A 26,356-nucleotide genomic window follows, 5' to 3' on the forward strand; every position below is an offset into this window, starting at 1 on the left:
TTTTTGCCACAACTCGACATGGCTTGATTCCCAAGATCAGACTGTAGAAATGGAATAGGAAAAAGTCGAAGCATTAATTTTTAAAACTCAATAATATATCACCTCTATTGCAGATTTAATTTATGCAACTGCCAAAGCCTAAATACCACACGAAAACACACATACTGAAAGAACCGTAAACTGATACAATAGTGCGACAACCATTAACATATACATCAATCAATCTACTCCGCGTCTAGCTTTTCATCCATCCATAAGAACAGGGGAGAGCTACTTTCAACTGGATCGATCAGTCTGCTCCAGCCATAAAACCATCACATTGTCTGGTAGGTTTCTGCAGTGGTCAAACCTTCCTCCAAACACAATCTTCAAGCACAAAACTTGATCATCTTCAAGCTCTTCTTTCGAATCATTGCTTCCGACGAACAGGTGATCTCGATCTTGACCTTCCCCTGAAAATTGGGTTCAATTAGTTCATGATAGCTTGAATATTCAACAGAGCTACAAATTTGTTTCACCTGACTAGCCTATTGATAGACATGTCTCAAAGAACAAAAATTTAACCAAAAAACACAAGTAAAATACCTGGTGCTCTCAAGAGAAGAGTAGGAAGAATGCCTGCGCTGAGAATGCTCGCTACGGGGAGACCGCGAAACTTGTCTAAAACGAAAACATTGAATACTAACTCAATGAGTTTAAGATATAATTTCCCAGGCTCGTATACATCCAGATTCTTAAAGAATCAGCTTTCTGGAATAAATAATTCTTCTCGGGTGGTACGACAATTGCATATAGGTAAATGCTGTACACTGAAAGTGGTCACGAGTTTCTCTTATTTAATAGCACACATAAACCCTCTATTAAGTGAATCGGCTTTCCTTGAGGGGTAACTATCAACACCACAAGATACACAGAGAAAATTTATTTTGTAAACGTTAGAATCAAGTGCAAGAATTTCAAATGAATTGATGATCTAAACTCGGAAGTCAGACCAACAATGAGGAAATAAACTAAAATTCTGTTCTCAACTTCGTTGATCATAATAACTTTTGCTTTATTCATGGCAAAAAAAAAAGAAAAAAAGAAAAAGAAAAGGGTTCCATCACTATATGCATATATTTATTACCATTACAGTGAACTAAAACACCTTGTCTTTAATTGCCAAGCAGTGTTCTAAAAAACATAAAGCATGACTAGACGTAGAAATCAAGCTTCAAGCTTTACGAGCTTAGGTGAGACCTAAGCATAAAAAAAGAATTACTTCTTATTATTATTATTATTATTACTTAATTATTTTAAAAATTATTTAATAATTGAAATAATACATACCGAACATTTAAAATTATAAAATACTTTGCGCCAGTTTGTGCCCCATTTTTAGTGTAAAATACATTTTGGAATAGCAAATCAATCGAGGTGTGTGGTTAAAAAATATGGAAAAATTTTGGATTTGTGTTTAATATTATTTTATTGAAAAATGTATCGCTAAAAAGAAGAGAGAATTGTATTTTAAAAATAATGAGGATCAAACAAGGGCTATACTTACTAAATAATTCCTATAATTAGTCAATTATACAATTTTCAAGTTTTTGAAATGCAAAAGCTAGACTATTTTTCATATTTTCAATTTTCAACAAAACAAGTCCTACTTAATAAATTTATAGGAGCTTCATACATACTTTGAAGTTTTCAACAAAACAGTAAGTTTCATAATTGTAATTACACAATATCAATAGCACCGTAGCTTAAATCTTAATTAAATCTTTATCGAATAAAGTCATTTTCAACTTTTATATAAATAAAATCATTAAAAATTTGAAATTGAAATCAAATAGAAATTTTTTAAAAAATATAAAAAAATAATAATAATAAACTAAACTCAAATAAAAGGTTTAAAAAAAAAAATTTAATAAAGCACACCTAGGCAATTGACTGCTTAATTCAAGCTTACTGCCAAGGCAAAGCGATTTGTCCACACTGTCACCTAGGCGCGCTTTTTAAAATAGTGCTGCCAAGTAAGCTCTGGCTACAACATTAGATCTAGATTATCAAGATAAAAGGTCTGTCATAGACAAGATCCATCATTGTCAAGCCACGTTGAAATCATAATAATTTTCAGAAATTAACCACTGTTGCAGGACAATTTATGGATGTCTGGCACTTTACAAGACGCACTTTGGAGTAAACAAACAAGAAAGAAGGCCGAAGAGATTTAAATTACAGTACAAGCGAGTTTTAGCATAAAATGCACGCACAGTTCCATGAAATCCCATAATATGGTTATTTCACATATATTTTGTAATAATACCATTCATGCTATTTACCCATATAAAAAGGAAAATGTTTCTTTTCGAAGACCTTGATTTTGTTGCCATTAGACCCAAAGCTAGGCTAATCAAAAGTGTAGAATCGGAAGCAAGACTCTTAACAATCACAATACAAATTGCATGTAAAGAAAGGGTTGCAAATGTCTTCAAGTGATTGTGAACTTATCATGATTAAAAGAATAAGCAATTTCCAGCTTCACACGAAATCTCGTTCTTAATTTTCTCTGTTATACAACCCTCAACTGAGCATCTACCTTGAAGCCTTGTGCCTCCTGACCAAACCTCAAATGACAAGCATAACACATTCTACAGTCACCACCCAACCACCCCCACCAGTAAGAAACAAATATAAGCGTAAGTCCATTCACATAAAATTCACCCACATAATTCTATAGGGATATTGCTACCACTAGGAGCTCGGAAATACTAACTATTTTAACCCTACACACTTCTGCCTCCAGTTTGTCATGCTCTGACTGTCAACATTAAAAGCAACATTTTGGACATAAAAGTTGACTGTACTGATACAATATATAAGCATGGCAAGAAGCAGAAGGAAATTGGTCACCTGTCTCCAGAAGATGGTCCATGCTCTAGGATTCTCGCACGTTTTAAACCATCTTTTTATGGAAGGTTGCAAGCATCATACACATATATCCTCAAATTCTTAATCATGTAAAATGTCACATGGAATATAGTTCAATGTGCAAAACGATTGAATGAGATGCAAAAATTGTGAAAAATGGCGATAATTGGTAATAAGCATACATATTTTCTAGTTTCAGAAAAGCTGCACAGCTCTACTTCAACATGTTCTCTCAAGACATGAATTGAAGAGAGTCCTTGGGACAAATTAAATATTAAACCATCCCTACGATACTGGAGAAGCAAAAGGCAGTTTTTTTCCCAGGTCGAAGGTTGATATGCTCAAGAAAATTGCTAGCATTGTAACAAATTGATCCATCATTCTACAACAATTTTCAATAGAGGTCGAAATCAACCTTACAAACAATAAGGGCAGAAATAATGAAAATGTCATTAGCAGATGAAATTGTGCCAAGAAGTTTAAAGGGAATTGAAAAACAGTTCAGCCGAGGATCCTAAAAGGAGTCATAGATTGTAAAAAGAAACCAGGACTCGTGCATAACATTGGGAGCCCAAATAAATAAATGATCTATCTTCCAAAGAAGACAAACCTCCTACTATACGGATATGTAAGAGTGCGATTACCAATGTTACCAGCAGATCATGCAAGCACAGAGAACAGTTTGTTAACAACTGGAGTAATAAAATCACAATATGGCTAAGCATCCATATGGTTCCATATGCACGTTTCAAGAATTCCAATCTGGAAAAGAATTGATAGCTTTGCATATCTAATGTACTAATTATCATTTCAACAATCATCTATACCATAATGATACTACGATACCCAGAATCGTAAAAATATCAGATAATTCCACTCTTTTAACTAGCTAGGAGGAATTAGAAGCAGGTGATGGTGTCAATTATTTTATCCCGAAACTATTTTCGTAGAGAAAGACAAACAGACAAGAAACAGGAGAGGAGCAGAAGAGAGGAAGCAACTATGAAGGTTTCAAGCAACATGATTACCTGTTTAAAAAATGGCACTCCTTATTCTAATTTTAACTTGCTATGAAACATTCCTGATTTGGTCTTATTTATTGTTCCCACCCTTGCCTCTTCTCTAGAAGTCCACAAAAATACTTTAAAAGGACAATAAAATGTCCAAACACAGGTAGCCCGCCAAGAAGATGAAGCAAAAATATAAAAATAAACAGAAATGAATAAAGGAGGTTTTCAGGCAGAGTAGTACCCTTTTCTTGACCTAACAGGTGATGGTGATTTACGTTTTCTTGGATGGTGCAGTTTCCTGCTCCCCACAAACAAATATCATAAGCAACTATATTAAAGATTATAAACAGGAAAGAACAGAAAGTAACTTTAGAACATACCTTTTCGAATCATCCGTGGACTCATCACTTGAATTATTAGCATGACTAACCACTGATTTGTCCTTACTCTCTCTAACCCTACCATCAACAGAAGACGAACGACGCCGCTTGTATCTGCTAGAGTCACTTCCATTTTTATGCCTAGATCTTTCCCTTAATTCATCATTTGTCCTGTGTCTTCTTTCATTATCTTCTTTACTACTACTTTTGTCTCTATCTGTTTGCTGTCTACCCTCCTTGACTTCAGGAGGCAAGCGTCTTTTCCTTGATTCAGAATCCCTTACTTTTTCCCCGGACCTACCTAATCCCTTGACTTTATCTTCTGAGACGTTACAATCATCCGTTCTTTCATTTCTTGTGTGCCTTTCTCCATGCCTTCTATGGTCTTCATCTCTTTTCTTATCCACTCTTTCCTTGAAACTTTCTACCTCTCTATCATAATATTTCCCTGTATGGTTATTTTTATTGTTACTTCTATCATTCTTATCTGACCTATGCCTCGTATGTTGGCTTGGCAAGTCATCCCTTGTTGACTTTTTGGCCTTTGAATTTCTATCTCGTCTTTCAACTGTCTCAACAGATTCTTCAATTACAGTCTCCTTGGACTTCAAAGTATCATAGACATGTTGCATCTCATTTTCTGCAACTCCAGATCCTGTCTTAGATTTGCGTTGATTATCACTGCATACCAACTCTCTAGCTGCCCTATCACCATTCAATTCTGTACTAGCAGCATCGAGATTTGCACCAGCAGTGTTTCCCTTCATTTTGCTAATCCCATCAGTGTCCTCATTGGTGAGAATATTACCGTGTTCATCACTTTCTTCCTTCGAAACACCAAGCTGAACAGCAGCTGTTTCTTTCAAAACCTTGCTTGAAATTGATTGCTCATGTGCAGAGTTTTCTTTTGACTCCAGCTTACCAGAACTTTGGATCTCCTCCTCTTCATCATCTGAGGCATAACTAGCAAGACCAAGAACATTCCCAGCAGTAGCAGACTTTTCACTAGCATCCTCAGACACTGTTTCCTTTGTCTTTGACGGAATCAATACCTTTGCAGAGACCTTGGGTGTTGAACCAGCAGGTGTAGATGGTAATACTTTGTGATTCAATAAGTCGGTGTCGTGGTCAACTATGAGAAGACATGATAAGTTACAATCAACCCAACTAACACACTGAAAGACTAAAAGAAGAGGAAACAGCTGGAATTTGAAAGGAAACAAAAAGGTTCACAGGGCAATCACCTTCAACCGTGAGACCATCTTCATTAAGAACTTTGGTAGCAATTTCATCAAAAAGTTCATCAGTAACCTGCCACAGAACTTATAGTCAAAAAAGCTGCACAAGTCTAATGTGTAGTTCATTAGTATCTGATCATCAGCAACCTTCAAAAGCACTTCAGTTAGAACGCGCTTTATTTCCTGGTTAATAGCAGCAGATCTAGCGGCCTCCACCTCATCCTACATAGATGATAGGTATCAGTTCTGCAGTCCTAATAATTATATGACAATAAAGAAGAAAGAAAAAGTGCCGAGAATATGAAATAACTATGTTATCAAAGACAGAGAAAAAGCAATAGAAAGCATTATGAAAATTAGAGATACTAGTTGAAAACAAATCGATAAAAGATAAAAATTCCCAGATTCCAAAATTTTTTGCAGAAAGTGAGTGGTAAAAAGGTTGGAAAAGGTCATGTACACGAATGAAACTCATTTCAAACAAATGGTACAAAGTGGAAGGGTGGATAATAATTAGAATATTGTGTAATGGTACCAAACAAGATATCTTTTTCTTACACTTTGGGCTAAGATATGGTTCGATAAACAAGGTAAGACAGGGAGATAGCTGCAGAAAATATGCAATATCATGCCCTTGAAGAAGTAAATAATACCTCCTTCTCTCTAGCTAGAAATAACTAAAAAACAAACCCTAAGAGATAGAAAAGATAGAACACGACAACCTCGTCCTCATCCTCGTCTTCAGTTGATCTCGAAGAATCAATGCTTTTGCTGTCTGCTTGACCTCCCCTCCGCGAAGTTTTATCAATACTTTCTTCTTCCACGGATTGGGAATCCTCTTTAGGGGTCTCTCGGACAGAACTCGGCATGGAGGCTTTATTCTTAATTATTTCCTCCCTTAGCCAATTCGGTACTGAAGCCTGTAATTCAACAGAATCATGTACAGATGACTCGAGTAATTTTCAAAGCACTGAAGCTGACAACCTAACTGAATTTACCTTTCTAGGCCGCTCAGAAACACCAAATGCATCCCCATTAAAAGCTATTGTAGGATGAAGTGCAGACCCAGTGCCCACACCAAAAGATGCACCCACTCCTGGGCCTGTTGGCTGGAAACTCGCTCCTGTTTGAAACATTGGGGTAGAATGTCCAGATGCTGGAGAAGGCACAAACATTGAATGATCAACCTGTGAAATATGACACTTGTCAAATGACAATTAGCACATTGTTACAAGGTTCCACAACCACAATGGATCTGTCATATTATATCCAAAACCTGTGGTCCTGATGGAATCGTTGGAGGCACTGAAGGATAAACACCCTCTGAAGAAGCAGCAGCAGGAGCCCAAGCATAATTTGTAGGTATAGATGCAACAGGATCCACAGCTCTTGCAGGACCTCCTGAAGAATGAGTATGGGATTGCATATGTGGGTCCTGATTGCGATTAAAATGAGGTGCAAAATTCAAAGGCTGATTGCTTAGATCAGTAGCAGACTCAGCCTGTTGGCCACCAAGTGAATAATGAGGTTCCTCCATCCATCCAGACCTACCAACTGCCGGTGGAAGTGATTGGACATACAGCTGTGAAACTGAGGCAACCGGAGGCAGCGATGAAGACCTATTAAACTCTCCATTTATATCTCCAGAGTCTTTACCTGTAATAAAGACAAAAATCAGAAAGCTAAACTATGGTGATCCAAGATGATTCTTCTTCTTTTTTCTTTTTTCTTTTTTTTTTTTTTTTTTTTTTTTTTATATTTTATTACAAAGTTGTATTGGAATCAGTTCCATTTATCTAAATTACAAGGAGCATATTTCCAGATTATGTGATACTTAATAGCCACAATTATGATACTATTTGGTAGTATCACCAATTTGGACTCATGAATCTCCCATTGTAATTATTTTACAGAAGAGAGTGTCAAATTAAAAAAATACTATACTTTTGTTGTTTTCTAGAGAGGAACTTTAAAGAAATATTATATTGCATATCGTGGGTACTTTCCTAGTTATTTAATGTTCTCAATAGCTTTATCCTCAGAAGTAATTAATCAACTATCCATCTTCTGAAACGTCATAAAATACTATTTGGTAGTATCACCAATTTGGACTCATGAATCTCCCATTGTAATTATTTTACAGAAGAGAGTGTCAAATTAAAAAAAATACTATACTTTTGTTGTTTTCTAGAGAGGAACTTTAAAGAAATATTATAGTGCATATCGTGGGTACTTTCCTAGTTATTTAATGTTCTCAATAGCTTTATCCTCAGAAGTAATTAATCAACTATCCATCTTCTGAAACGTCATTAACATCCATCTAATCAAGCACCAGCCAAATTTTGCACTATAACATTCTGGAATGTAAAACTAATAAAAAAATAATAATTCTAAAGCAATGAAACTTAAACAACGGAATATGTCATGTTCAGAGAGTTTATCAAAGAACGAAACCATTGTAAAGAAACAGGACAAAAAACTCTCAACAATAGAAGCAAACTGAAAGGAACCTATCATTTTATAAGGAACTAGGAGGTCAACTTGAATCTAAAATAGCTCACTAGAATATAAATCGGAAGAAATGACAGAAAGAGCAGCATCAAAGAAAAAAAGTTAATTAGCATAATCAAATTACATGGAAGCTATTTCTTGAGCACAAACTTTGCGTGCAGTACAAATATGCTAATTAAGTTTTTACCTGCGATAGAAGAATAACTAGAAGGTACCTCCTGCTGATGGACTAATGAACTTATAGACGATTTTTCTTGCTGTGTGAATGGCATAGTATCGCCAGCAAAGTTTCCATCTCTAGCTGTATAGGGTGGAAAATGCATGTCCATGGCATAAGATGATTGTCCTGAGCTAATGAATGGAGGCTCCTGTGATTGAACTAGAGGAGTTCTAAATGGATGTGCAGTTCCAACTGGATAATGTTGATAGCTAGATGCAGACACAAAAGGCTGCTGCACATCTATAAATTGAGTATCGACAGATAGAGAATATTGATCACGAATATTATTCTGCTCTTCTGGTCTTCCTAGTGGAGCAACCTGAGACTGAGGAAGCTGATTTTCTGTTGCAGCTTTTGCAGCTGCCCATGCTCTAGCTTTTGTGGCCCAGTCTTCTTCATTGTTATATGCTACCATTCCAGAAACAATGTAAATTCAGCATAAAGGTATAAAGAAAGATTCTATTAAATGCAGATTCATGCTAGCAGGAACTTCATGTATTATAAGAAAAGAAATAACATCATTCTCAAAATAATTTTTTTGAAATAAAATAAGAAATCAAGAGGCCCAAGTTTAAAACGATCAACAATAAGCTTCAGCAACCAAGATTGAAATCTAGGCATCAATATGGAGGGACTGTGAGAAAGAAAGATGCTTGTTAGGTACAAGATAGGAACATCTACGCAGTGTCCCATAATCTTAGATATGTCAAACATTCAAATCACTCACTGCAGCTTTAAGTACTATATCTAACCTGAAAACAAATAACAATTAATTAGGCAGAAATATGTTTTACCTCAATAAATTTAGCAACATTTTTCAAGAGATGAACTTTACAATGTTACATATTAGACTATTATTTACCCTAATCTATCAGATACATAGCATGGTCTTCACTCTTCAGACTATGAGCAACCCAAAGAAAGCATCACCTAGTGTTTCAAAATATTACTGAGCAACATTCCTTGAGCAATATTCAGACCTAACCTTCCATTCAGTGTGAACATAGTTTAGGGTCCCATTGCACGAAAAATTGAAATCAAAATTTTCTTATCAAGTGGATACTTTAGGAAGCTGCAACTTATATTTGAGAACATTTTCAAAAAAATATTGTGAATGCGAATTGTCATCTCTGCTGCTAATTGTATTTTGAGCATTTGCATTGACTCATAGATGAGTAGGGCACCTACATCCAAGTTCCCACCCGCCAAGAGACACCGCAAAAAGGGAAACAAAACAACTCATTAAATAAAATTCATTTATTTAATGTAATTCCATTTACTGCTATGATTTGCACTTCCTTTCTAACGATGCAACAAAAGATCAACATGGTAGACTTCCAAGATTTTCCCCCTTTCCCAGTTCATTTAACTATGGCTGGGGATGACCAAAAACCAGTCTGGTCCAGTTTTCCTCAGATCCTGATTCTGGACCAAACTGATCTCAACCGCGAATTTTACATATGGAACCAACACCATGGGTAAGGCGGGTGCCAAATCACTCCATAACTGACTGGTTAGGTTCAGTTCGGCCCAAGCTGGATTCAGTCTCATTACCGAGGGCACTAACGTTTTTTTTTTTTTTTTTTTTTTTTTTTACAGCATTCTGTTTCCTCAAAAGGAGAAAAAGGTCAGAACCAATATGTTCTAATTGAAGGAAATATACAAATATTTCTCTCAAATATCAACGGCCTAAACCATAAAAGTGAAGATGAAAAATCATTGAAAGAATAACAGGAACTAAAATAATGAAAATGCCTTGGATTAAAAAAAATATCAAATATCAGATTAAGCAAAAAATGAAAATTCATGCAACAAAAATTTCACAAAAGAAACATTAACAAGAAATTAGAATATTTTTGGAAACTTGAATTGCATTACAATGACAAAAGTATCTATTCATCTTTAATCGGGAAAGAAATCAACAGAGATTTCTCACGCAATAAAATATACTACAAGCAATTTTGGGTAATTACCTAGTTAAGGAGAAAAATGAAATGTCGAAGAAGAAAAATAGGAACTTCAATTACTAGGTTTGGATCTCAGATTTCTCTATTTGCAATTACTGGGGTTGCCTCTTACTTCCCGATTTTGAGAGAGAATTAGGATTGGCTCATTAAACGGTTTGCTGTACATGGATAACAGAAGATGGCGGTGGCTACTGTTTGAGGTTGAGATTTGAGATCTGAGGATGAGAGATTGTGTGCAGGAAGTGTTGATGAAAACTTTTGAGGATTCCTTTTTATCTATTTCTTTAATGAAGTTTGGTGAATCCGGTTCTTCGATCGGGTCTGAATTAAGAACCAAGAGTAGGAACAAACTGTCCGGTCTTGGTAAAAATGCCCAAATTGAATTATCTTGACTGAACCTGTTGATTCTATCACCTACCCTTAAGTGTGGACCAAAGAGGATAGGAGTGGAAGAGTTGGTCTTACAAGCCATAGTCACATAATCTGAGTTTTAAAAAATACCAACTACATTTATACATGAAATGAGTAAATACAAAACCACAAGAACAAAAACCAGTGTTGTGCGTATAACAGAAAACACCAGTCAATCATGTTCCAAGTAAATTAATGGGCTATATTCTGACCTTGGTATTCCCAATTCTGATTATGACCCCAGCTCGCATTCTCCCAATTCTACATTAAACATTCATTAGTAAACAATCCAAAATTCTCCACCACAATAATATTTATGTTCAAAAAAATAAATAATAAAATAAAAAGCATTGTTGGCAACAGAAGAAAAAACAAGAGAAAACATAGGCAAATTAAAGGCACGCGTATAAAAATTAGTCCACTTTTGACGTCTCTATACTAAAAAAATGGGTATAACACCGTTGTATGGACGAGCAAAATCAATATTTCATTCCTTATTCGCCACCCCCAGTAAAGATAACCAATAACGAAAACTCTTCTTGTTCCTATGCCAACCATAAAGCTTAAGCTAATTGCATATTTGTTAATGCACAGATGTATAGGACCAGCAACTGAAAGAAATGTAACAATCTAAAGCCATGAAAGTTAATGAGTATAGTTAACCAATGACTTTTTTTTTTTCTCACTCTAAACAACTCAATCGCTTTGAATCATAATTCCAAAAATGTGTAAAATGTCACAAATTGCAACAAGCCTGAAACTATAATACTTGCCAATAAACCAAAATATCCTTCAAAACAGGAAAGTTTTTACTCGGAAAGAAGAATTAACAAATACCTGAGGGTAGGAATGCGGAACATGAGGAGGCCTAGGAGGGAGAGGATGCGCAGGAGGGTAGTGAGGATGAACAGGATAAGGAGGCTGGTGCGCAGGATATGGAGGGTAATGACTATGGTCGGAGGAGTGTGCCGGAGGAGGCAGCGGCGGCGGGGGCGGAGGCCACTGTGGTGGAGGAGAGGGCGAGTGTTGGAGTTGAGGTTGGTAATGGAACTGAGGGGCAGAGTAAGAGGACCACGGCTGGTTGGGCGGAGGTGGTGGTCTTTGGTAAGGATCCACCGTAGACGGCGGCGGAGGAGGTGGGGGTGGCCTCATGTAGGAGCGGGGCTGCTGGTAGTCCATGGGTTTAGGGTTTATTTATGGTGAATCAATTATAGAGTGATTTTTCACAGCGAAGGCGTTTATGCATCTGTATGTATAGGAGAGGAGAGAGAAACGGAATGACGACGGCGAAATCGAGTGGGGAGTTTTCAGAAGTCTGGTTCGCTGGATTGTGGTCCGAATCCGAATAAGAAGTTTCGGAAGTTGTCGGTTCGGATTTGGATCCTAATTGGTATTTGTATTATACCACTTGTAGAATAATTTAATGCTTTAAATCACCAGATATTTCATATTAAATTATCAAGAAATACATAAATTATGGCAGAAGTATACCTAAATCAGACATTACCTGAATCAGACATGGTTAATGCAATAATGAATTTCGCGATTTCGTCTTCCAAATTTACATGCAGTCTCCTTTTTCTCTCTGTAGAGAATGAATAATACGTACGTGTGATTTAGGAACTATAACCGTATTTATATAGTGACGCCCTTTGACCTAATTCGGCCCATCATGGAATTAGGGATTTGAGCCCGGCCTCTACACATTTATAAACTCATACTTTAATTGGATGCATAACGGCCAAAAATCGAAACCTTATTAGATCACTTTAATTGGGCTCAATCGAATTCGATAATTTTTAATTTAATACACAACAATTTACACATATCAGCCCACACAATCATTTAAAAATTCCATACAATCTCCCACTTGGGCTATATGTGTCACCTTATAATTATGCATTAAATATAACCTTATGAGTACTCAGAATTTTGCTATCATTACTGAATACATCCCCAAATAATTCCGTCCATCGATCATATCAACATAGAATCAAAGCGGATTTTGCTACCTTCATTGTAGCTAAACTCATTAATGATCACGTATATCGATATAACTGAATGATATAGATCAAGTATGGATGTGTAGTATGGAAATTACATGTGATGTGACCTGTAACATGCCTACTTCGAACTGGTCCACCTTAATACCTTAGTAAGATCATTTTAAACAAGTTCAGAGATAATAAATCAAATAAACCTTACAACCGAAAATAACTTTAACCTTAAACTGTATTCAAAATAGTACATGTGTCCAATATGAAAAGCAAAAATACAAAATTCCACTGAAACTAAATATTCTCAAGAGACATTATACCCATATGGACAGTGTGCTCATAAAAGACCTTGGGTATCAATCCCTTAGCAAGCGGATCCGCAAACATAGAGTTTATTCCAATATGCTCTATTGGCACTTGTCTACTTTGAACTCTTTCTTTAACAGTTAGGAACTTGATCTCTATATGTTTTGACTTCATCGAGCTCATGTTATTGGAATACAACACTGCTGATTTATCGTCACAAAATATCTTACGTGATCTTTCTATATTGTCCACAATGCGCAACCCAGTGACAAAATTACGCAGCCATATTCCATAAATTTGATGTCTCATAACACGTTATAAACTCTGTTGCCATGGTGGAAGTAGTTATGAGTGTCTGCTTAGCACTCTTCTAGGAAAGAGCACCTCCAGCAAGCAGGTAAATATAGCCTGAAGTGGATCTCCTACTATCTTGACACCCCGCGAAATCGAAATCAAAATAACTGACGATCTCCAACTGATCTGATCTCCTGTATGTGAGTATGTAGTCTTTTGTTATCTGTAAATACCGCATGACCCGTTTGGCTGCTTTCCAATGATCCATTCCCGAATTATTTAAATATCTCCCTAACATCCCAACAATGTACGCTATATACAGACGCATACAAACATGAGCATATATTAGACTCCTTATAGCTGAGGAATAAGGAATCTTCTACATTTCTTTAATTTTCAAGTCATTTTTAGGGCATTTATTTAAACTGAACTTGTCTCCTTTAGTCACAGGAGTGTCACCTGGTTTACAATCTTGCATGCAATATCTTTTAAGTACCTTTTTGATATAGCTCTTTTGTGATAATCCAAGAATACCCCGAGAACAATCTCGGTGTATCTGAATTCCTAATACAAAAGAGGCGTCACCAAGATCTTTCTTCTCAAAATTCTTTGCTAGAAATTTCTTAGTTTCGTGTAATAAGATATATCGTTGCTGGCAAGTAATATGTCATCGACATATAAAATCAGAAAAATATACTTGTTCCCACTGAACTTGTGGTATAGACAATCATCGACCAAATTCAACTCAAAACCAAATGAGATGATCACTTGATGAAACTTGTAATACCATTGACGAGACTTCTGTTTGAGTCCATAGATAGATTTCTTTAATTTACAAACCACTTGCTTTGCATCATCCGATACAAAGTTTTCTGGATGTACCATATAAATTGTTTCATCAATATCACCATTGAAAAACGCTGTCTTAACATCCATTTGATGTAGCTCAAGATCGAAATGTGCTACCAATGTTATTATAGTCCTGAAAGAGTCTTTCGAAGAAACTGGAGAAAAAGTCTCTTTATAATCGATATCTTCTTTCTGTGTAAAGTCCTTTGCGACAAAACGAGTCTTATACCTCTCTACATCACCTTTCGAATCCCTCTTGGTCTTAAATATCCATTTGCAACCAATGGATTTCGCACCTTCAAGCAATGGAATGAGGTCTCATACATCATTGTCCTTCATGGACTTTATCTCTTCATTCATGGCATCGAGCCACTTTTGAGAGTTAGAACTTTCCATGGCTTGACGGAAGTTGATCGGATCATCTTCCACCATTCCAAAGTCAACTTCATGTTCTTGGAGAAATACGATGTAATCATTCGAAACTGCACTTCTCCTCTCTCTAGTGGATCTTCTTAATGACATTGGTTCTTGAGGTTGTAGAGTTTGTTCTTCTAGAACAATTTGTTGATCTTGAGAAGGAGGTATGACATTGTCTTGATCCAGAGTTGCTTCTTAAATAATATCAGAGATAGAAACCTGATCATTTTTCAATGTATAAAATAATAAAATAATCTAGAGAAAAGTTAGTTAAAATAAAAGATATAGAAAAATAATAAATATTATTTTGGGAGTAATAAAATTAAGTATTAGATATAAAGAGCTTGTTCGAGTACTTCAAAAGTTTAACTCTTTAAATCTATAAATGATTTCCAAATGATAGAATATGTTCTTTAAAAATAGAAAATATCGTGAAGATACTCTTACAATAAATAGATTAAAAAAGACGTCCCTCTAGAAAGCTACATATGATCTGTTAAAAAAGTTACACATTAGAGCAATTGACTCTCCTTAATGATGTAAGGAATACTACGATGTCATGAAAATGTATCTGTATGCAATCAATATTTCTCAAGTCGAAAAGTTTTGGTGGCTAGTGCAATTCTTTTTTCTACATTTAGAAAGTTTAATTCTTGTTAGTCGAGTGTGACACGATTATACAATTGTCAATATTGAAGTTTTTTCAAACCTCTATGTTGCTGCCCCATATATCGTCAATATAGCATGAAATATATAATGATCCTTGATGTAATGTTGTGTCGATCTGGAATTATGCGAATTAGGTTTATAAAATGTTTATTTTGTATCAACTTCAAGTAAGTATTCAAATAGGTTTCGATAATTAATTCGTGACTATGAATAGATTAACTTGTTCTACTTATTAAGCAGATGATCATTGTATATTTGAATTCACAAAATCAATTTCGAATGAATGAGAAATGATGTCCAAAATTAGGTTCAAAAAATGAAAGATTGGCCACATAACTTGACCGCTGGAGTGGACACGCATGCACAGCGAGTGGCCAATGAGTGGTCTAAAAGACTGTGACTCTTCGTGGGACCTGCTAAATTTTGATGTGTATATCTCTAGCCATAACCCCTCAACCTCTATAAATTGGACCCCCTTGGTGATTTAAATTCATTCCATATCATATATATTGATTGTATTACACCAAATTCATTGTATAAAAACACATTCAAAGTAGAGAGTGAAAAACTATTTTGAATTCATTGTTCTTGTCATTTGAAGTGCTTCTACAACAATGATAAATCGTTGTATTTTGGAAAATGATTGTCAACTCTCCATAAGCACCTTGATAGGGCAAGTTCATCTTAAAGACAATGTTAAACACTAGTTTCACTTCTACAATTTATTTTCCTTTTCAAGTAAATGGCTTTGTTTTGTTTAATACTTGTAATATACTTAGCATATTCACCACCCATTTGCACCAACAATTTTAAGACGAATTTTTTCTTATGTGTTTATATGCATATTATATTTTCTTATACTAACAAATTCAATTTATGGATTCTGTTTTTGGAATACAAATGCTTATTGCATACAATCTCATAATATAATGAAGTTATGTTATTGCTTTGATTTGGTAATGGATCAAAATGCATGCGAATTAAGTACATTGATTCATGTATAAAGTTTTAGTAACTTTGCCAATTGTACATTTAAAGAAATTCATATGTAAACTATATTATGATTGGCTTTTTAAAATACTACGTCCAATTTTAATGGATCAAATGGTATAGTTCCTACTTGTTGGTGTCTTGGAGGACTAAAAGCATGATACTTCGTTTCCTATTCTGTTTCTATTTCATACTCTAAGTTTGATTTCAATTCGGTTCACGTTATTATATGTAACACTGTTGACTTATATATATATATTGCATTAAAATAGTTATTGGACTAAATATGATTATATTGATAAGAAGTACTGATCATCATCATTCAATTTGAACTTTTTACAATAATGTCTTTGAACACACTATCAATAATCGTGGGGAAAGGAAATAATAAGACCAACAATGGAATTGTGCCTCTATCAAACTCCATATCATGGTTGTGTTTATGGATGGCGTGGCTGGACTATGCATTTGGAAGAGAATATTCCTTTTGTATGTGAAAAATTTAAAAAAAAAAAAAAAAAAAAGCATGCAACAATGAGGGTAGAATTCCTTATTCAATATGGACACGAAGAAGTACATGAATCTACATGGACATTTGAAAAATAAAAAAGTATCCTTCTCCCGAGCTTTATATGTCATTGCAGTTACTGATGAATGAGACAAACATGTACCGTGCCTATTAGACTAGACGTGGTAGAATGTATAGAAAAGGAGAAAGCTACTCCTAAAGACACATACAAATGTTGGAAGGATGCCAATTATTTGTTGAAATTATATGAACTTTCATAGTTTGTCTCAAAAGGTCGTTCACTTTTCAATAATATCATGACCATTCCTTTTTGTTGGAATACGGTGGATAACATGCTAAACAAGTTGAATAGGTACCTTTGTTGTTTGAAATGAATGATACATTTAAAACTAAATGGCACCATCCTCTTGGAACAAATTCGTGAAATGTTACAAGATTGATAAGTTGCATATATTCAAAGAAGTTGCAATTCTTGTACGTTAAGATGATTAGTCTTCTTCATTGTGTGTTAAGATCTTCCTCTTTTCGCGCTAAAATGTGAGTATAGTTACGTGCGCACATGTTGGCTTTTTTTTTTTTTACCCAATTGCCGCAACATACTACTGTGGAAACACTTAGGGGTACACCAGAAGTTAGGTCATCTAGCCTACGATCAATTCAAATCCAATGTCTACTCAACGACTGCGGCCAAGACTCATCACGCGGTCCTAGTGTGTGTCGTGCAAATATAATATGAAGAAACATATACTAAGTACTCCATACAGACTCAGGACAAGTGACGGGAATTAGAAACTAATCATGTGTAGAATGCACATTTGATTGCAAACTGCAACTCCGAGGGAACAACTACAATACAAAAATGACACGTGATGATCAATCTTCCCCTCTTATTTTATTTTTATTTTATTTTTGGTTAAAAAAATGATGCAAATGAACACACAGAGGTAACCTAATGAATAAAAAAAAAAAAAAAAAAAAGCATGCAACAATGAGGGTAGAATTCCTTATTCAATATGGACACGAAGAAGTACATGAATCTACATGGACATTTGAATAATAAAAAAGTATCCTTCTCCCGAGCTTTATATATCATTGCAGTTACTGATGAATGAGGCAAACATGTACCGTGCCTATTAGACTAGACGTGGTAGAATGTATAGAAAAGGAGAAAGCTACTCCTAAAGACACTTACAAATGTTGGAAGGATGCCAATTATTTGTTGAAATTATATGAACTTTCATAGTTTGTCTCAAAAGGTCGTTCACTTTTCAATAATATCATGACCATTCCTTTTTGTTGGAATACGGTGGATAACATGCTAAACAAGTTGAATAGGTACCTTTGTTGTTTGAAATGAATGATACATTTAAAACTAAATGGCACCATCCTCTTGGAACAAATTCGTGAAATGTTACAAGATTGATAAGTTGCATATATTCAAAGAAGTTGCAATTCTTGTACGTTAAGATGATTAGTCTTCTTCATTGTGTGTTAAGATCTTCCTCTTTTCGCGCTAAAATGTGAGTATAGTTACGTGCGCACATGTTGGCTTTTTTTTTTACCCAATTGCCGCAACATACTACAATTTTGGAACCAATTAAATTGGAATATAGCTGCTTGTTTTTACATGCATTGTTAGGTTGACACATTTTATGACCCGTAACTTGTATTTGGATCTATGTGTTGACTATAGTCAAATTTGAACGATCCAATTGAATTTAGGTTAATTGCAGTACGTTGTGGGATGTAATGAAAACGTCTTTTCATTTGTATATTTGAGAATTAACACTAAATATGAAAGTGCATGGATTTTCACGAGTCATTATAGTTCATGGTCATTTTTATATGATTTGAGGTGGAATATATAAAATGGTTATTGTTCATCTGATAGATGAGCCGAATTTTTAAACGAGTTGATGAACTCTAAGTTCGAGTTTAAACCAAGATTGTAGGAGTTGCAATACTACTCATAGATTATTTATCTAATTGAGTGGGATAACTTATTTTACAAGTTACATTCTTTATACCTTGTAGAAAATTTTTCTATAAAGGTGAAAAAGTAGAAAGCCCTTATATTAATTTTAAAAAGCACGAGGATAATTCAAAAACATGATGCACTATAGATTAAAATGGATAAAATTGTGTGAAAAATGATTGTTGCATTTGTATTGGATATGCAATAATAATTATTGGAATATTTGAAAAATATTCATAAGTTGAACTATATTATAGTTGATATTGGTTCAATTGTAAATTGAATACCTGTTATTAATGATTCAAAATTTTCTAATAAATTTGTTCTGCCATGGCAAATGCAGTGATATGTTAGAAAATTTTCCAACAAAATGTGAATTGAAGATGATGTAGCTTTAGATAGCTAGATAGAAGCTTGTGCTTTATATATTTATGGAATGATTCCTTAATTGGTAATGGTCTATATCTATTAAGTGAATTAATTGAGATAACTAGCTATATTTAAAGGTTAAACCCTAACCTTAAGGGTCCCCCACCGCCCCTACCCTGGAGCATCGTGAGGGAGGTAAATCGCAGGTTATGCCTCCAAGGGTACAGGGTGGAAGGCTGTTTGTACACTTGCACTTACCCAAGAGTCAAATCCATATTTCAGGATTCGACCCTTAACGCAGCAGCCTCAAGCAAAGCTGGATTTCTCCACGCTCCCCTTTTACCACTTGGAGATGTGCCCTGAGGGCAAGATAACTAGCTATATTTAATAAGATATAGTGTCGTCATAATGATAAATCTAGACATGTACATTATATACACAATAAAATAAAGCAATTGACCTCAAATTGTGTAAATTCATGGATATAGTAAGAAAAAAGTTTATTAAAAGATCAAGTATTTTGCATATGGAAGAGAATGTGCTTAAAATCCTACTACGTCAGGATCTTTTCAATAGTAACACAACCTTGCTATCTATAAATCCCTAGATCTTGGTTTAATAGGACAAATAAGTTATGACAATTCAATGAGCACTTAGGATTTAACTCCTATACATTCATATGATAAGAAGAAATTGGGTTGGGCATGGTTTGATTTGGTTTGGTTCTCCAGACCTCGATATTTTTTGGATATTAGTAACTGGAATCGTTTGGGTTTAGCTCCATTCGATTCCCGGGTTCCGTACTATAATTAATATTTTTAATATTTACAAAACTACATTAATTCAACTAATGATATGTTTAATCTTAGCTCTTAAAAATAACGTAGTTCAATTTTATGTGTCTTTTACGTCTCTCGTTATTGAGTTTTTCATAGATTTGACTGTTAAAATTACAGAATGAGAATGATAGCAAGCTCACAATAATTAAGAGAATCGCTATCGAACTTCAATTGGATTTCTTCAAAACGGTAAAAACAGCACTGTAGTAGAATAACAGGTCTGGGTAAAATTAGAAATAGAAAAATCATATTTTTGGATTTGAACTAAATTAATTAGTCAACAAATTTATTTAAAAAATAAAATAATTTGGCACATCTAAAATAAAGTAATTAAGAAAATTACGAAGATGTTGTTCTTATTCGATTCTTGATCTAGAACTGAATCAAACCGAACTCGTCGATTCTCTATTTAGATACTCGTTCGAGTATTTAATTAAGAAGAACCGCTTGGTTTGGTTGGGTTCGATTTGGTCGATTCAGTTTAGGAGTTTTGTCTAACCCTAAGAAAAATGCTAACTGCAGATGTTTTATGTTAAGTTATACTTTTAATGATTTTTATAACTTGATTAAGTCAAGTGGAGTGTGACATAATACTCTCAATATGAGGTCATCTATGTAAGTGTGAAGTGTGACAACTTTTTCAAGAATTTTTTAGGCTCAAATTCTCTTAAACACCTATGAAAACCTAAGAGTGGTTCACGGCCAAAATAAACACAACCATGAGAACCGAAACTGTTAGGGAAAATATTGGGTGAGTACTACTATCTAGCCCTTGTTTAAGACACATTATTTTCATAAGAATGCATTTTTAAATAGTCTATTGCTAAGAAACGTGTGGTGAAAAAATAAGGAAAAGTTTTGAATATACGCGTAATATTATTTTATTAAAGAATGTGATTGAAATGATATCAAATCACCGTCTAAGAATGTATTTTTTAAAAGAATGTGGGTCAAACAAATGCCTAGATTTATAACAGCAGCTGAATAATTGAAGATATTATGTTCACTAATTAGTTAAGTAAATTCGATAGTATTTCACTAAGGAAAATTCAAAATCATAAGTTACCTATCTTGATGTCATATCGTTTTGCTTATACTTTCTACTAGTGTTTGCGTTTTTGGTCATTATAAACTATATGGGGGATTATTGGAATTAGGCTTATAAAATATTGATTTTGTGTCAATTTTGGCCAAGTATTCATATATGTTATGATAGTCAATTTAAGTGTATGGATAGATTATTTTGTTTTACTTGTCGAATAGACGATTGTGATATATTTGGATTCACAAAACCAATTTCGAATGAATGAAAAATTGGTATCCAAAATTAGGTTAAAAAGGGGAAATTGGCCATATAACTTGACCGCTTGAGCGGTTTCTCGCGCGCGATGAGCGGTCAAGTCTCTAAAAAAGATGCTCAAGTGGTGCAGTGGACATTTATCCAATGATCTGAGGAGCTGTATCTATTTGTAAAACATGCCGAATTTTGGAGCATGTCTCTCCGACCACAACCCCTCAACCTCTATAAATTGAACTCCATTGGAGGTCTAAATTCATTATATATCATGTGCATTGATTATATTACACCAAATTCATTGCATAATCAAAGTTTTTATCGCATAAAAACTCATTCAAAGTAGAGAGTGAAACTATTTTGGGTTCATTGTTGTTTGAAGTGCTTCCATAGAAAGGAGAAATCGTTGTATATTGGGAGATGATTGTTAAGACTATTAGTACCTTGGTGGGGCAAATTCTTATTAAAGACATAGTGTTAAACACTAGCCTCGATTTACAATTTCATTATTTCGTTCTTCATTTCTGTAATTCGTTTTCGATTCCAAGTAAGTGGCTTTGTTTTGTTTAATATTTGAGAATATAATTAGCATATTCAGCACACATTTACACCAACAAGGCATGCAATATATCTTGTACAAACTCAACCCATTTCTCCAACTCTCCTTCCTCATATACTTTTAAATGAATCCTCCCTCTCTTCATTTTACAAGGTACCCATTAATCAAAACTGATTGTATTGAATAAGCATAAAGAAATCCATTCAAATTGAAAATTTTGAGTTGGGATTTTTTGTGAGGGACAAGTGGAATTGTGTAATGAGTCTTTAATGGGATTTTTGTTTGTTGGATTGGAAATGTGAAAGGGAGATGGAGATACACAATGGTAAAGACATTTTTTTTATTGCACTAAAGGTTCCCAACATTTGATCATTTTTGCATTTATGTCTACCTTTTTCTATTGGACTCTTCATAATTTTTCGTTAATTAGTTCATCTAATCCTTAATGATAATTTATGTCCAAAATGCTCACTGACGTGATTTGAAATGAAAGAAAAATATTTTTTCATACATGAAAGTGATAAATAAGTTTTTTTTTTTATTTATTTTTTGGACACATACGAGAAAAATAATTTGAGGACAAGGATATTTAGAGTATATTTGATTATCTTTATTTTTCATGAAAGATATCATTTTTCACCCAGATTCCTACGCTTGCGATGTTTGGTCGAAAATTATTCCGTTAAAAATATTTTCTAACTTTTGATCATGTGACCATATTTTCCTAAAAACAGAAAAGAAAAATATTTTCTTTATAGAGCGGTGTTTTTGCTTTCTCGTGTAATTCACCCTCTCTTCCTTTTTCATCTACCAGTCAATAAAATATTGATAAGTATAATATATTATAGGTTGAAAAATAAATCAATCAAGCACATTTAATTAATAATTTCTATACAAATAAATCTAGAAAATTGAATTACCTGGATCTTTTTTTTTTTCTACACAAAATTTATGCTTGCAATCAAACACACCTTATATTTTTCATGGAAAATGTATTTTTTCTACCTAATTTCCTTTTTTTTTTGCGCCATTTAATCGACAATTTTTTTTCAAGAAAAATATTTTCTTAGTTTTGATCACATGACCATATTTCCGTGAAGTAGGATTTTAATTTTCAAGGAATACAAACTTTCCAAAAACTCTAGTTTATCAATTCTTCTATCAACTCACGTTAACAAATCTATCCATGTCTATCCACATAAAAACCATTACCATCTCTGTCATCTGGTTAACTTAACCAAGAAGAAGAAACCAAAGACCTAACACTACTTCCATATCTACCTCCAGGGTATTCACTACAAAAGGTCGACAACAAGGCTTCGATTGTATCGATTAAGTTTTGTTTTACAATCAAACCATGTTATTTGAAACTTCTTGGTTAGATTGAGTACCTATTATACTTCTTTAATCAATACTGCAGTATCTCATTATTTAAAAATTAATTGCTATTTTCATGGGCGCCCATTATTTCAATTAGTATATTCCAATTTTCTTTGTGAAAAGTGGTGAGATGTGAAGATGGGTATTCAATTATTCATTGATTACAGACTTGAGCAATTCAACATAATAAATTTTGGGTTTTCCCATTAATAGTTACTGATGTGATTGGTGGAGAATTTACTGATTTGAGTCTTTTTGCCTTTTGAGAATCCTAAAATTGAGATGTACGGGTGTGTTTGACATACAGTTAATCTTAAAATTGAACAGGGGTTATTTAAGGATTATGTTTTCAGATTCAACAACTATGTGACAAGCTTGCAATAGCTTAGAAATTTCAAAATCTAAAGCCCACTTAAAAGTAAATCACTGAATTAGTACTATTGTATTGTAGCAATTAGAAAGATGATTGGTATATTCATTTGCTATTTAGCCATTGTATAACCTCCTTTATGCTGGTGTATCGATGTCAATCGAAGCAAATCTTTCCTAATGTTGCTTTTTTCTATGAATAGGAATATAGTTAGAAGATGATAAATATATAACACAGGAAACATATGGAGTGTTGGAATGAGGTTCGAGTGAATGAAGATGTAGTAATTTTTATGCTCTATTTTCCTCGTAACTATCTCTCATTTTTATAATTTTTTAACCCCTTTCATGAATAGATTTCGCGTTCATTTTGTTAATAGACTTCGTGTAGACTTGTAGGATATGTAGCTCATACATTATTTTGTGAAATTTTGGGATGTAATCGTCAAACTTCTTGCACATACTGAAATGTGTACAATTAACTTTGTTCCTTAAACCCATATCTTAGATTCCTCCCTAGTCTCATTGGTTTATTGTAGCAATTTTTTTATACCCTTGCCCATGAAAGTTATTGTTACTAATACAGTATATTGCCTTCATATATCCAAGGCATTGTTGACCAGGAACTTTGCAAATGCAAGATTGTCTATCAAACAAAGTTTAGGTTTTGGTTCAGTTTTGATATTGCAGAGCAAATATTCAAACACACGATTTCATTAATTTTCATAGGTACTTAGATATCAACTAAGGTTAATACCAGTAAAAGACCTTGACAAAAGCATTTGATGGAAATAATAATTTGATTTAGCATTTGGAATCTTAATTGATCTAAGATATTGAAGTAAAGCTAATGTTAGTTTTTGGAAAATTGTGCATGATCTAAATTTTTAAGTCAGGGAAAAGCATAATGTCTTAGTCATTTGATCCAATAGTGTTCTGTATAAATTTTTTCGACTAGCAATTTGTATCTGATACCATCCTCTTGATAACTTGAATAGTGTGATATAATGCATAATCAGATAAACAAAATGATCAAATGTGACAAAATTACTAAATGTTTTATTTGTCTTTTATAATTATAATATGTAATTTAACTGAATTTATATTTAATATGAAATTTCGTAACCTAGCTACAACATTGACGCCAAGTCACCAATGACAAAATTTAGGTTTATTTTGGACGATGGGCCGTACAAGCGATTGTAATATATAATGATATTAGGCATTGCGAATGACATCTCCCCAGAGCTCCTCATACAAATTGGGATTCTAAATGAGAAAATGATACTTACATGAATATTTGGTACGAGTGATACATCAATTCGTGATCTACTTCGGATGGAAATATGTCTGTTTCAAAGATTATGTGCTTGTTTCCGAATTTATAGATTGGTTAATAGTAAATATGTTCGAATTGAGGAACAAGAAGCTATACCGTCGAACATGATCAATGTAATCGAGTTGGACATTTTACTTTCTTTTGATCTGGACAGACAGTGAGTTTTTACTTTCATAGAGTTTTACACGCTTATCTTGGATTGTATAGAGATGTTGTGATTAACGCTACCTCTCATAACTCACCATATGAGAAAAAAATGTGAAGTCATGGTGCTCCATTTTCGGGTTAGGGTTTGTAGATATTTCATTATATTCTTTAGAACTTCAATATTCTAAATTTTTGAAAATTATTTTTTTAAAAGGATGTTGTACAGACAATAGCATATTGCTACAATCGTATCTTAGAGGAGCAAGCTAGGTACCGCAAATAGAAAACAAATGATTTTTCAAAATGTTTTAGTAGCTTACACATTTGATGTGAACATTTACATATGTGCTTACCTGTTGGGAGGGATCCGTACATGTTGATTGTTACGAAGTGCAATATTACGCAAAGGACTAAGTTAACAATTCCTTTTGTAAAATTGTATCACTATTTTGAAAATATTTCTTTAACACATAAATTATAATAATTAAATAATGATTACGTTATGAATGACTCTTTTATAGATAAATATTATCTTGTCGACGCCGATTTCCCATTGGTTTCGGGGTTTCTTGTACCATAACGTAGGACTCATTATTATCGTAGAGACATTGAGGGTCAACGTCCTGAAAATAATGAATTGTTCAATTTTCTACATTCATCTCTGTGTAATGTTATTAAGAGGGCAATTGGTTTGCTTAAAAAAATATTTGTATATTTGAAACATCAATTCTACCACGACATTGACATGCAAGCGAAGATAGTCCTTGCTTGTTCTATTGTCCACAACTTCTTAAGGAATATTAATGTAGAAGATGTTTGTGAGGAGGACTTAGCTAGTAGTGATGATTAGGTTAAACCTACACAGATTGATCTACTTGAAGATGAAACTCTAAATGCTCACATATCTTTCATAGCTTAGGAAGCATAGTCTAATAAGAGGAATACAATTGTTGATTTAGTGTGGCCTGATTATCTTTCCAATCAGAATATAGGAGTTGATTTCGATTGAAATCAGATTTTTTTTTTTTTAATGTTCTTATGTAATAGACATAAATTTGATAGACTTTCATATTTAGTTAGTGCTTAAATTGAAGACATGTTGATATGAGATATATTTTTTTTCCACGTCCTTATGTAATGATTAACATAAGGTTGCTAGAATTTTAAATCCTGTAACTAGAAATGTTGTCATTAGAGACAAATTCTTGACATGTATTTTTAAATTTTTTTTTTTTTTACATGTGCTTATTTAGGGGTTAACCATAAACTTTTAATCTTGTAATACAGATTTTCATGACACATAATCTACAAAGCTTTATGGCACATTTTTGAGTTTCTAGACCAACCACCAATTTAAATGTGTTGAAAATAAGCTCTACCCAAA

At 33.8% G+C, this 26,356-nt stretch overlaps 1 protein-coding gene across 2 annotated transcripts; it reads right to left on the reverse strand.

Annotated features, from left to right (window-relative positions):
* Positions 1–55: 55 nt before the first annotated feature.
* Positions 56–12,008, reverse strand: LOC111398825 (transcription elongation regulator 1). Of its 2 annotated transcripts, XM_023025931.1 has the most exons (12): positions 11,488–12,008; positions 10,863–10,911; positions 8,240–8,680; positions 6,818–7,197; positions 6,540–6,728; positions 6,264–6,461; positions 5,689–5,763; positions 5,548–5,614; positions 4,304–5,435; positions 4,165–4,221; positions 586–660; positions 56–452 (listed from the first exon to the last, which is right to left on the reverse strand). In XM_023025931.1, exons 1-12 carry the CDS (start codon positions 11,827–11,829, stop codon positions 410–412), a joined length of 3,048 nt encoding a protein of 1,015 aa, XP_022881699.1. In that variant the 5' UTR covers positions 11,830–12,008; the 3' UTR covers positions 56–409. The 2 variants fall into 2 exon arrangements, with proteins under 2 accessions (XP_022881699.1, XP_022881698.1); XM_023025930.1 differs by having other exon boundaries at positions 56–660.
* Between the last annotated feature and the right edge of the window lie 14,348 nt (positions 12,009–26,356).

Source organism: Olea europaea, chromosome 8 (genome assembly GCF_002742605.1).
Source record: "Olea europaea var. sylvestris chromosome 8, O_europaea_v1, whole genome shotgun sequence".
NCBI classification, from domain to species: domain Eukaryota; kingdom Viridiplantae; phylum Streptophyta; class Magnoliopsida; order Lamiales; family Oleaceae; genus Olea; species Olea europaea.

Bases quoted from the DNA above. Each gene is read 5' to 3' on its own strand.
- LOC111398825 (XM_023025930.1), bottom strand. From the start codon at position 11,829: ATGGACTACCAGCAGCCCCGCTCCTACATGAGGCCACCCCCACCTCCT. The intron at 7,198-8,239 runs GTAAAAACTTAA...TCTTTATTACAG, and splicing joins TAGTTATTCTTCTATCGCAG to GTAAAGACTCTGGAGATATA. The intron at 661-4,164 runs GTACTACTCTGC...TTTTCGTTTTAG, and splicing joins CCTGTTAGGTCAAGAAAAGG to ACAAGTTTCGCGGTCTCCCC.